Below are 12,560 nucleotides of genomic sequence, written 5' to 3' on the forward strand. Positions count from 1 at the left end.
GTACTGTGTTTAGGCAGAACAGAAGCTGTATAGGTATCTTCTTGTGTATATGCTCTTACTGGATCCATGTAAATATTTAGCTGCAATGTTTAATGGAAGTAATTTATGGCCTCTCTGCATATTCACTACTGTCCATACCAAAGTATATTAATTTCATTATCTATCTACACTTATTTATTTGTTCATTTATTTTTTACAAATCGGTTAAAAAAGTGGTACAAACAAAGTCAACAACTTTCTCAAAATTCTTTCTATTTAAAGTAAGGGTTATCTGGAGAAGTAATATGGTGGTTTGCTACATGTCACAGCTATATAGGTAACATTGGCAATACTGAAATAAATCATAGTACTTCTACCACTTGCTGTTCATCCGCTGCCAGAAAAAGTCTACATTATACTTGCAAATTCTCTGTCGGCTCCCATCTTAAACATGGCCTAAAAAGGTTGGATTAAGCCTCCTGCCAGTTTAACCTTTGAATAATGAGTCTCTGATTGCTCCCCTGGAGCAAGAGCCAAAATTGTTTAGTACACAACATGCATTTTTGTCTCTGTAAGTTTTAGGTAGCTTCGATCTTCCTTTTGGTGTTTTGTTCATCAACCAGTGTTTTTGTGATATAAATCAATAGGACAGGTCAGCAGTGCAGTAATTACTCCAAGTGCTGTCTTTCTTGCATAACAAAAAGCAAAAAAAAAAACTACCTGCTTAAGATTAATTACATTTCCACAGATATTTGCTGAATCCGCCCTATAGTCTGCAAGCTGTGGTTCATTCATGTGTCAGCTGAGTGCTGTAAGAGACCTGCACAGTCTTATTACTATGGTAATGGCTCAGATCATATTTGCTGGTGTCCTCTCTGAAAGAAAAAAAATATTTTCAAGCACATTGATGTGAAAGAATTGGAAGGTCATTTACCTGATGTTTTCATAAATTACTATGAAAACATGAAATGGTAAATTGCCTAGACCTATTCGACTAAAATGCTAATGTTAACAGCAGAGTCAGCGATTGCATTACATAATAACTGGGGTAATTTAAAATACATGAAAATATCAGTTTGCTTTTAAATACATCCAATAAAGTGTGTTGTTTTTGTGCAGTTTGATCTGTCTTGTGGTTATTGTCTGTACACGTGTGACCTCTTATGGAACATCAGCCATATGAAAATCTGAGCACAACTGGTAGTTTGATCATTGTCCCACCAACACAGTCACAGACTGAACTCCCTGAATTGATTAAATGCTCACAAATTGGCCACAAAACGTAACGATTTCCCAAGTAGAATTTGGGGTTCTAGACTCCCTTTATTTGGAATATATATAATGCATAAAACCACTTTCCATGACCTTGTAAAGTATAAACACCGATCATGAATTCTACAGCTCTTATAATATTTTGGGTGTTATGATCTACGGATAAGATTTTAGTGTAGAGTAAGCAGTATGGTAAGTTCCATTCACTGGTAAAAATATGTAATAAACATAGTTGCCTACTTTTCAAAAGCCAGTCCCAGGACGTTTTGGTCACACAAAAGTCTCTGCACCGCTATTTCTTATGTGCATTGTATAGAGACCTCCTTTCTTTTTGCTTTACATCTATAGGAAAGTAAATTAAAGCAAATTTAAATTATTATTTTTTTGTGGATCGTGGGCTATTCCAATTGCATAATACGTGAGAATGAAGAAGGAAGCATTTTCATGTGATAAGGCGATTAGACTAGTTTAGAACAGGCGATTTCTGAGATCTGCAGCTTACAGGTATTTTCATGTTTTGGGCAGCACAGTTCCCTGTGGTCAATATATCACCCCATGTGCCATCGCCCTTGTTCTTGCTTCTCGAGCATAGGATCTGTTTGACTCCATGCACATAGCTTAATGTGGCAGTCACAGTGTGAGGACAATGTAATTTTTCTCCTTAGTGACTCCATATTGATAGAAATGAGCGCATCATGTTAATATCACCCATCAGGTGGTAATAACTCACCAATTGAAACAATCCCCATGCATTGTTGCTGCTTTTCAGTGTTAATTGGAGGAAACAAACCCTTCCTTAGGGATTTATTTTTTATCTATACATCAGGCTGTGCCTTGTTCATTTCTGAATAGCAGTTGAAAGTTATTGCTGTGCCTCAGCAGCTAAATGTGTATTTATAGTTTCTTTTCATGCCAAGTATTTGTTTTAAATGCATCAGGACAGCGGCTTTGCATATCACTGCCTCAGCTGTGCCTTTCAGCTCTATGTGCCTTTGAGTGTATTCAAATTAGAAGGAAAAATGCTTTGTAATGAACACAAAGTTCACTCTCCTCCCAGCCGCAGCCTTCACTGTCTTCCAACTTTCACCCAGGGAGACCAACCTTTTTCTTCCCTTCCAATACCTTCTAATGTTAATTTCTATACTAACAAGGTAGGATGGAATTATGAATGTTAAGAAATAAAAATGTTTCAGACAAAATGTTACTACAATTAGATCAGTACTTTACATGATTCCTAACCTGTGGATATTCTAATAGATCCCCAATGTGGTAAAAACAGTTTTTCACTATGTATCACTTTGTGCAATAGTCTTTTTTTACATACGTTTACTATAAAAGGACTAAATTGTATAAATGACTATTACCAATTAAATAATGATTTTTATTATTGATTTTTTTTGCAGAGGAGCAGCTTCCCCATGGATTTCCCGTCATTGACATTGGGCCTCAACTAAAAGTTGTGGAGAAAACTCGGACAGCAACCATGCTTTGTGCAGCTAGTGGCAATCCTGATCCAGAAATAACCTGGTTCAAGGATTTCCTTCCTGTAGACACAGCATCAAGTAATGGTCGCATTAAGCAACTCCGTTCAGGTATGTAAATGAAATAAAATACATATTGTGTTAGGCAAGTAAACGGCACTACTTTCTTCCAATCCTGTCAAGTCTAGAATCAGTAAGGCAAACAAAGCATGCTTCCTGGGGATTCTGCTTTATAATGACAGACCTATATTTCGCATTTGCCATATGGTTTATGATTTGACTGTTTTGACTGATTCTGTCATATACAGGTATGGGATCCATAATCCGAAAATCCCATTATCCAGAAAGTTCTGAATTACGGAGAGGATGTCCCCAATAGTCTCCATTTTAATCAAATAATCCAAATTTTTACAAATAATATCCTTTTTCTCTGTAATAATAAAACAATACTGTGTAATTATTCCAAACTAAAATATAATTCATCCTTATTGGCAGCAAAACTAGTCTAATAGGTTTATTTATTGTTTACATGATTTTCTAGTAGACTTAATTACAGACAGATCCATCATCTGGAAAACCCCAGTTCCCAAGCATTCTGAATAACTGGTCCCATACCCATATATGACTTTTGTTAGCATATGCTAAAAATAAATCAATGCAACCTTAAAGGAACAATAACACCTAAAAATGAAAGTGCTTTAAAGGAATGCTAATATAATGTACTGTTGCCCTGCACTGGTAAAAATGGTATGATTGCTTCAGAAACTCTACAATAGTTTATATAAACAAGCTGCTGTGTAGCCATGGGGGCAGCCATTTAAGCACAGGATACACAGTAAATAGATACAGTGTGTAGAATCCTATTGTATACTACACAGCTTATCCATAATCAGCTGTGTATCCTGTGACTTTTCTCCTTTTTCAGCTTTGAATGGCTGTCCCCATGGCTAAAGTTGTACCAGTGCGGGGCAGCAGTGCATTATATTTTCATTACTTTAAAACAATTAAATTTTTTGATGTTACTATTCCTTTAATATAACTCATCAGAAGAGTGCAGTCGTGCCATGCAGGTGTCTTTCTTAAATAACTTCATTAAGTTTGAGTGAAGGAATAGAAGAAAAAAAACTTTTTTTGGCTACTTCGACCATCAAATGGGCTACTTCGACTTCAATGATTCGAACTAAAAATCGTATGACTATTCGACCATTCAATAGTCAAAGTACTGTCTCTTTAAGAAAAAACTTCTACCCCCTAGTTCGCCACCTAAAAGCTTCCGAAGTCAATGTTAGCCTATGGGGAAGGTCCCCATAGGCTTGGCTAACTTTTTTTGGTCGAAGGATAATCCTTCGATCGTTTGGTTAAAAGATCCTTCGAAACGTTCGATTGGAAGGATTTAATCATTCGATCGAACGATTACTCCTTTAATCGTTCGATCGAACTATTTGCGCAAAATCCTTCGACTTCGAAGTAGAAGGATTTTAATTCCCAGTCGAATATCGAGGGTTAATTAACCCTCGATATTCGACCCTTGATGCATTTGCCCCTTAGATCCACCTGATTGTGACAGTGTGTGGCTATCTTAAGAAAAGTGTACTGGTGTGGATATGGATTATTGTTGCCAGTCAGGATAAAGACAAAGGCTTTAGGTAAGACTAAAATGCTACTACACCAGTAGCACCTACATAGAAGCTGTGAATGGCTTACGCTACGCCAAAAATATACCCCCCTATTTGACATGAACTCATTCAATGGGACTTTTGTAGAAAAGGTGCTTAAAGGAGAACTAAACCCTAAAAATGATTATGGTTAAAAAATGCATATTTTACTTACTGAACCTATTGTACAAGCCTCTCAGCATCTCAATATAAAGGTTTACCATCTTGGAAAGTGCCTGTAACACTCACATGCTCAGTGGGTCGCATGTGAGTCGACACAAAGGAAAACGAGGTTAATCAAATGTTCAGTTGCAGTTAAACCAACCCTCATAAAACATAAAAAAAAGGCTTATGTTGAACATACTATAGGTGTATATTGCCCATTTCGCTGACTAGTGATTTGGCTCTACATTACTGTATGGAATATTACTTTCTCACTCATAGAATACGGTTTCCAGTTTTTCACCTCAAATATTATTACGGCAATGTGTCTTACATTCTGTTGTCCCCCCCTCAGTATATAAAGGTCAGCTCAGCGGGTATTCTCTATCTTTGACAAAGTTTATTATGGTAACTCTGTAATTACTCAACAGATTCAGGCACTTAGATTAAGACTCTTTCATATAGGATGTTGCTAATGGCATTTATCAATTCTGTGCTTATGAAAAAATCAATGTGACCTTTAACATCTCCCACCTGCAAACAGGTTGTAATCTTGCTACGTCTGTGCACAAAGAAAATATCAACCTCGTTAATGATTTTCGACTACCATTATGCAGCCAGCATCAAATCTGCGTCTGAAAGGCCACAGTTATCATTATGATCTGTTATATCAACACTGTAATTAAAGCTGTGAATGAGAGGATCTATTGGAGATGTGTTCCCAGTTCTTTGCTACCATCTGCTTTCTCTTGGAAAAAATTACTCATAAATGACTAGGAATAGCAGGAATTGTTGATCCTACCAACATTTGAGAAACAAATATTAAACTATTGACTTGATTGCTGGTTTGTGTATATGGAAAAACAACCAGTTGCCACAATAGCTTTCATATTTGATTATTTTCATTGTTAGCTAGGAATGGACACGGTAACAACTGGAAATTAAAGCAGTCAAGGTAGTCAAGCCCAAATGGGGGAAAGTAATAAATGTGATGAATGGAAACCAAAGTTTGCTTTGTGCTTTGCAGTGTGCATTATATTTCTAATAATAATTAGTGACTGCATTGTCAATTGTGTATAGTTGATATTAAAACACCTGCTTTAAGAAGCCACATATATATATATATATTAAATAAAATATAAATATAATTTTGATTAATGAAAGAAAATGTAATTATAAATACCTCTATAATATGGTTTCATTATAAAATTAAAATGGGTTTAAAGGGGAACAAAAGCCCCAAAGGGGGGGTGTGTCAAATGTTAGGACACGCAAGGAATGTAATGACTGATATCCCGGGCTGGTGGTCCTGTTATAAAACTGCACTGGGCTGGGGCACTAGCAAGCGATTCTCTTCCTTTCTTCTTCTTTCTTCACAATCCAGTGGCTGAAACATGCACAGTAGAGTGAAAAAAACAGCTTTTTTGTTAAGGTTCAGCTTTTACCTCACAGCACAGCACCTGTGTGAAGGAAGAAGCATGTACGCTCGCTAGTGCCCCAGGCTAGTGCAATTTTCTTCTAACAGGAGCTCAGGGTATCGGGTAAGCCATTACAATCCTTGGGGGTGACCTAACCCCCATTTGATTCGGCCTTTCATTCTCCTTTTAAAGTTATTTGTAATTGAAAGCACCCTTTCTGCCTTTCTGGTTCTATCTCTTTAATCAATGTAGCAGAGATCAAGCTTCTTCGCAGGTCTGTTAATCAATTTGTCTTCATGTTTTTTATATAGTTTATGAATTATTTGCTTAATCTTTTTAGCTTTAAAAGGGGATCACTGACCCCAGAAGCCAAAAACTATAGGTCTGTAAGGGCTCAATATGTCTCTCATTCAAACCACTGCCTGCTAGCTAGCAACCAAATACCTGTTGTAATTCCAAACTGGAGAGCTGCTGAACAAAAGACAAATTGCAAATTGTCACTGAATCATACTAAAAGTTAATTTGAAGGGCAACGACCTTAAATTGTGTGGTTAAAATTCAACATTTAGGGCATTAAGTAACATATTTGCATGCTTTATATTCAAAAAAGCTCACTTGATTTATCTGGAATTGTTACTGACAATATGTATCTATACAATTGAAATGGTGGCCCAATGATGGTGATGATTAAATGTAGTTCTTTACCTTATAGTGACAAGAATAAACCTGTTTAGCTTATTTAACAAAATAGAAGCAGCTGTAATTTAATTTTTTTTTTTTTTTTTTTTTTTAAAAAAAAAAGAAGGCAACATAAACCAGATAGATGTGGTGGATTTTTTTTCTATCATTCAGCATTTTTTTTTTTACCTTCTGGGATGTTCTTAGCAATTGGGATGGTAGACCTGAGCACAGAGGGAAATGTTCAACCTCAGTTGAACAGTTTTACTTGTAACTACAGTGAGACCAGTATCAAATCTGCATCTACACCATCTGCATCAGGGGACAAGCCATGATGAAAAAAAATACGCATTACTGGAATAATTCATAGCTTAAAGGGGAACGCCACAAAAACATAACTTAAGCTTTTTGAAAAGTAAACATGATTTCAGGCAACTTTGCAATATACATCAATTAAAACATGTGCAAACTTTTCATGATTTTTAATGGTTTGGAACAGTCCCCTAAGCCTAGCCCCCTGCTCTCCTGTTGATCTGTCTTGACTACTTTGCTGAGCTGGCTGACTACTGTTATTTTGTATCAACAGCCATCTGTCCACAGCCTGCATCTTCCAAACCCCACAATTCCCAGGAAACTGGATGGGTATATTTGGAGTTTCTGTGTTATGTGGGCCTCTTTATGAAATTTTGGTTTTAAAGCCAGAGTTCCCCTTTAAAAAGATATTGTGGTTCCTAGTTTATGGGTTGCTTGCTGGTCCACTAATGACAAAATATTTCCCAGTAATATTTGGTCAAATCATGACCACCGAACAGATGTTCTACATTGCCCTAGAGTTTAGCAAAAGACTCTGCAGGTTTCACCCAGGTTCCAGTAGCAAGGAATATGCTATGTTTCAGGATAGTCTCTCTGCTACTGAAGTGAATAATTACATGCCTGTCACTTTTTTACCTTACACACTGTAGTTTTGTTATGATTTTCAGTTGCAAATTACATACCAGTTTTACTTCTTTTATTCTCCTGATATTGAAGTTAATATTTGCAATGAACACTAATATCTTCTGCAACACTGAAAAAAAGCTCTCTCCAGTGGCCTTGGAAATAGCAGAAATGCACCTAGTGGGGAATGCCAGGTATAATAGATATTCACTTGTTTCGAAAGATTTAAATAGGAAGCCACTGACATGTTGACAAAAGCAAAACAATGTTTCGCCATAGCTAGTAATGCATTTGATCGTAGCAGCGTGTTATATGAGAAACAGGGAATCCTGGCAGAGCTGTAAAAGTGTACAATCAATATATTTATTCATTTATATGCTGTGTGAGAAGGATGCTAGCATTCCTCTCATTGCTGCTGATGGCATAGCTAAAGTCCTCATGAATGAAGGAAATTGTTGCTTGCTGAGTGCTTGCACACCTAGCTGTGCTGGTTGTTTTGATACCCAGCAGATACTTTCAGAACCTATCTATATAGGCCGTGGAATTAGTGACATACCAGAAGTATCCCACCTTCAACCTCACTGCTGGGAAATGTAACACCACGACAGAACTTGGAGCGATTCACCACTATTTCTATTAACACTTGCATGCATTTTTTTAAGAGCAATGCTGTGTGGAGTTTTGGGATATATTAATGGAACAGTAACACCAAAAACTGAAAGCATCTTAAAGGAATGCCAGTATAATATACTGGTGCAGTGCACTGGTAAAATTGGGGTGTTTGCTTCAGAAAGACTACTATAATTTATATAAACAAGTTGTTGTTTAGCCATGGGGACAGCCATTCAAGCACAGGATACACAATGGATAACAGGTAAGTCCTGAAGAATCCTGTTGTATACTGCAGAGTTTATCTGTTATCTGCTGTGTATCCTGTGCCTTTTGGCTGCCCCCATTGATATACAGCAGCTTGTTTATATAAACTATAGTAGAGCTTCTAAAGCAAACACACCAATTTTAACAGTGCACCACAACAGTATATTACTTTAAAATACTTCCCTTTTTTGGTGCTATTGTTCCTTTAAGTCAGTTTGTGAACATGGATTTCTTTTGTGTGATTCTGCTCATCTGGCAGTGACAGTAGCCATACAAATGGAGGCCATATCTGTACAGGTGAAGCAAAAAGGTACAGTCTTCTTATTAACATCCAACACACAAGTATATTACAACCTTGTGTGACGCACACATACATGCAAGTATGTAGCAACTTTGCACAATGTTTAGGGATGATTCTTCTAGACATCTGAATCTTCATTTATTGCCACAGATTCTTAATTGTTTTAAGAACAGTGCTTTAACATTCATCTTTTTGTTGTTGTGCCCCTCCCCCCAATTGTTACCTTTGCTTTGTGTGTGGGATAATTATAAAAGTAATAGAATAACTTTTCCAGGTTTCAGTTTTTGAGTAGGTCATCAGATTTATATTTTTTGCAGTGTATTTTGTAGCATCCATTATTCCTTAAATTTTAACAAGATTCATCTAAGAGCACATTCAAAAATACTACAGGTATGGGATCTGTTATCTGAATTAGGGAATGGAAGTCTCCCATAGACTCCATTTTACTCCATAGACTCCATTTTACACAAATAATCTGAATTTTTTTTTTTAAATTATTTTTTTTACTCTTAAAAGTACCTTGTACTTGATCCAAACTAAGATATAATTAATCCTTATTGGAAACAGAACCAGCCCATTGGGTGTATTTAATGTTTACATGATTTTCTAGTTGGCTTAAGGTATGAAGATCCAAATTACAGAAAGATCCGTTATCTGGAAACCCCAGGTCCTAAACATTCTGGATAACAGGTCCTATACCTGTACTACACATAGGTAATGGTAAAGCACACAACTGAAGCATGATGTATTTGTTTTTACAAGATCTGCAATGCAGCTCAGTTGTTGGTTTTTTTTTTTTTTTGCATCTAAGGTTCCTAGCCAGCTGTAGAGAAACACTTCTCCGTCCGTGCCGTAGCACTATGGTATCATCAGCAGTGTACAAACTGAAGATTCTGGACTTAGCAGGACTATGCTGTAATTTGTTTTATTTTGCATGCTTGCCACTACATATTTTGGACACGGGACCTATCTCAGAGGGTTTTGTTCTGAAACATGTAGTGGCACATAAGTAAAAGTAATTGAAGCATACTCTTGCCATGTCCCCCATTCCTTATATTATTGTTTTGTACCATAGCCTTCAGTTATGTGTTCTTCATATTCAAACATTTACAACTGACTCTTCATATTCAATAGTTCCCCAAGCTCCCTTTATCTTCTGGTCACATTATTTCTGCTGATAGATAAGGTTATTTGCTTTGGACAGATTGTACGATGTTTTCCTAGATTCGCCTAATGTACAGGTATGGGACCTTTTATCTAGATGCTCCCGTAAACTGTACTATAGAGTATGCAAGGACATATTTGGAGATGTCATGTAAGTCACCCGATAAATCCACAGAAAGCAAAACTCAAGTTAATCTTTCTCCGTTTGTCATGAAAACATTGCTTAACTCGTTTCATGTGTATGACTCCAGGTTTTTAAGTTTTCTCTAATCTTGTTTGCATTCCCACTCCGCTATGAACTGACTGACGTTCACTCTTCAAGATTTTGAGTGTGCAAAACTTTGATTCTGAAGTACATTTTTTTTCTCCTGTGGGAACAAATAACATGCCGTTGCCCAATATAACCTTATAATTACAGTAATGTATACACTGAATATTCATAACCTATGCCCCCCTGTAAACAAAATCATGGTACATTCAGGACAGAAGTTATGCATTTATACCAAGCCTCCACCCACTTATATGGCTTATGGAGTAGTTTGACCATAAGTCGCCACATAACATTCATATACAGTATAGGGTTTCCACCTTTTTGCTGGCAGGGGGGGTTATGACATCACCGGGTCGGGCCAGTGATGTTGCAGGCGGGGTGAGATAACGTCATGGGGGCAGGGCTATGACATGGCGATCAGCGATTGGTTAATCAACATGTTAATCAAGGAGATCCTGCCAGGTTTTCCTTATTTGGAAAACCGGGCAGACTGTCTCGACCCTTGCAGCCCTTCTGAAAACGGAGCTGTCCGGGTCAAATCCTGAGGTGTGGCTACCCTATTCATATATTCTTCTTCGAGTTGCTCATATAAGCCCTTGTGAAATTTGTCATGTTCCAATGTCGAAGTATAAACCTTTGGGGATAATAAACTCCAAGTATAGTCCTGCAGTGTAACCATCCACAATCAATATTTCTCTTACTCCAGAAGTTTTAAATTCTGCAAAACGCTGGAATAATGGCTTTGAAGAAATCAGGTTGAATTCCCCATTTGTATAAATTTTATTCTCAGAGCCAGGCAGGGGCTGCAGGGCATCAGATGTCTAATGAACTTTGAAAATCGATGTTAAGTGCTTTGAAATACAGCTTTCATCAGCTGTCTCTTGTTTATTTAACTCTATGCAAACCGTAATTGGAAAGCACTTCTTTTCTGCCATCCTTTAGTGAAATGGTATGTTCTAAGAACCCTCATAAGACTAAACTACCACCAGATATTCTCCTTATTGTTTCCTAAAAAAACATGGCAAATGTATCTTCACTATCATTACTTTATCACCTCTACAAAAATTTAAGCAGTTTAAAGTGGGTGTTTGTTTTTTCTGTTGCATCACTTTAATATTCCTGCACAACACTATTATAATAACAAAAAAAGTCTGTCACAGTATAGCCTATTTATTTGTAGAGCTGGGGTGGAGAGATTATTGATTTTGGTACATTAATTTGGCAGTAAGCTTTTTGACAGGCAAAAATGGTAATCTGTTCAGGAAAATAAAAGGACTCATTTGCACAAATGTTTTTATAATGGACTTTTGATGTGTTTTTGAATCAATCAAACCTGGATGATGATAAAGCCAATGCCATTCAATAGAGCTTTCCAGGCAAGGGAAACTTTTATCTGTGTAAGCTCTTCATCTTTTAAAAAAAACATGTAGTGCAATAAATATTATGCTCAGCTACATGCCCACAGGCCAGTACTATGGCATTTTTATCACTAAAGCCAGCCTTAGGGCTCTCTGATGGGGTATTTTTGTCATACAATAATTGTGCTAAAATTGTATATAAGATGCACCATCCTTAAACCATAAAGTATTTTGTTTTGCTAGTTATAAATTAGGAGCAATGGCTGAGGAGAAAAAGAGAATAAGAACTGGATGCTGACCCTATGTCACTTGACTACATTTAGAAACATTCCTGTTTTGTTGGAGTAAAGATAAGCATTTTGCAAATGATGGTGCAAGAAGGCTGGTGACTTATGGTGTCATTGTGGTAGTTTGTGCATCTACTCCAGCAATTTGTTAATGGTAATTCAGTGGGTCCCTTTAGGGTTTACTGATTAAAGAGTATAACAACAGTGATGGTGACTGGTTGCATCTGACAACGTTTCTCGACCATTAAAACATTGTACAACGATGGCTCAAAGGAAGGTTGAAATACTTACCAAGCAAAATGTGTTTATGTTTCTGCAGAGGGTGAACGTTTTGATACCAGACATAGTTCTTTTTGCTTTAAGTCATTGACACATTTGCTTGTTGCTGAATTTTTATCCAAGAAAAAAAAAAAACCTTGAGGTTCTTTGCCCCCCAAACCAAATCGATGACTGCATTTTCTTGCAGAGATTGTGTAGCAAAAACACCACCTTCCAAACTAACCTTTCATGTAGCCCACACTCTGCTCTAAAAGTACACTGTATCCTATTGTATTTGGCTTGTCTCTTAATCCTGTTTTACACCTACTGTCTTGCTGAAGACAGAAAAACTAACTCACTAACTGAGGCAGGTGGTGGTGTTTAGCACCTGTAGCCATGAAGGAGTTACCTAACCTTTCCTTCTGCTCTTTTACTATCCTTTCTTTCCTTTTCTTGTTACTAAC

The 12,560-nt window shown here is 36.9% G+C and overlaps 1 protein-coding gene across 17 annotated transcripts in view; it reads left to right on the forward strand.

Moving 5' to 3' along the window:
• ptprf.S (protein tyrosine phosphatase receptor type F S homeolog) overlaps positions 1-12,560 on the forward strand; it is a 325,862-nt gene that overhangs the window by 269,600 nt on the left and 43,702 nt on the right. For all 17 annotated transcript variants that reach the window (XM_041561420.1, XM_041561424.1, XM_041561429.1 and 14 more), the window contains exon 5: positions 2,655-2,843. In XM_041561420.1, coding sequence (XP_041417354.1) covers positions 2,655-2,843 — 189 coding nt within the window. The remainder of the gene's footprint in view (positions 1-2,654; positions 2,844-12,560) is intronic.

The sequence above is a fragment of the Xenopus laevis genome, chromosome 4S (genome assembly GCF_017654675.1).
Source record: "Xenopus laevis strain J_2021 chromosome 4S, Xenopus_laevis_v10.1, whole genome shotgun sequence".
NCBI lineage: Eukaryota > Metazoa > Chordata > Amphibia > Anura > Pipidae > Xenopus > Xenopus laevis.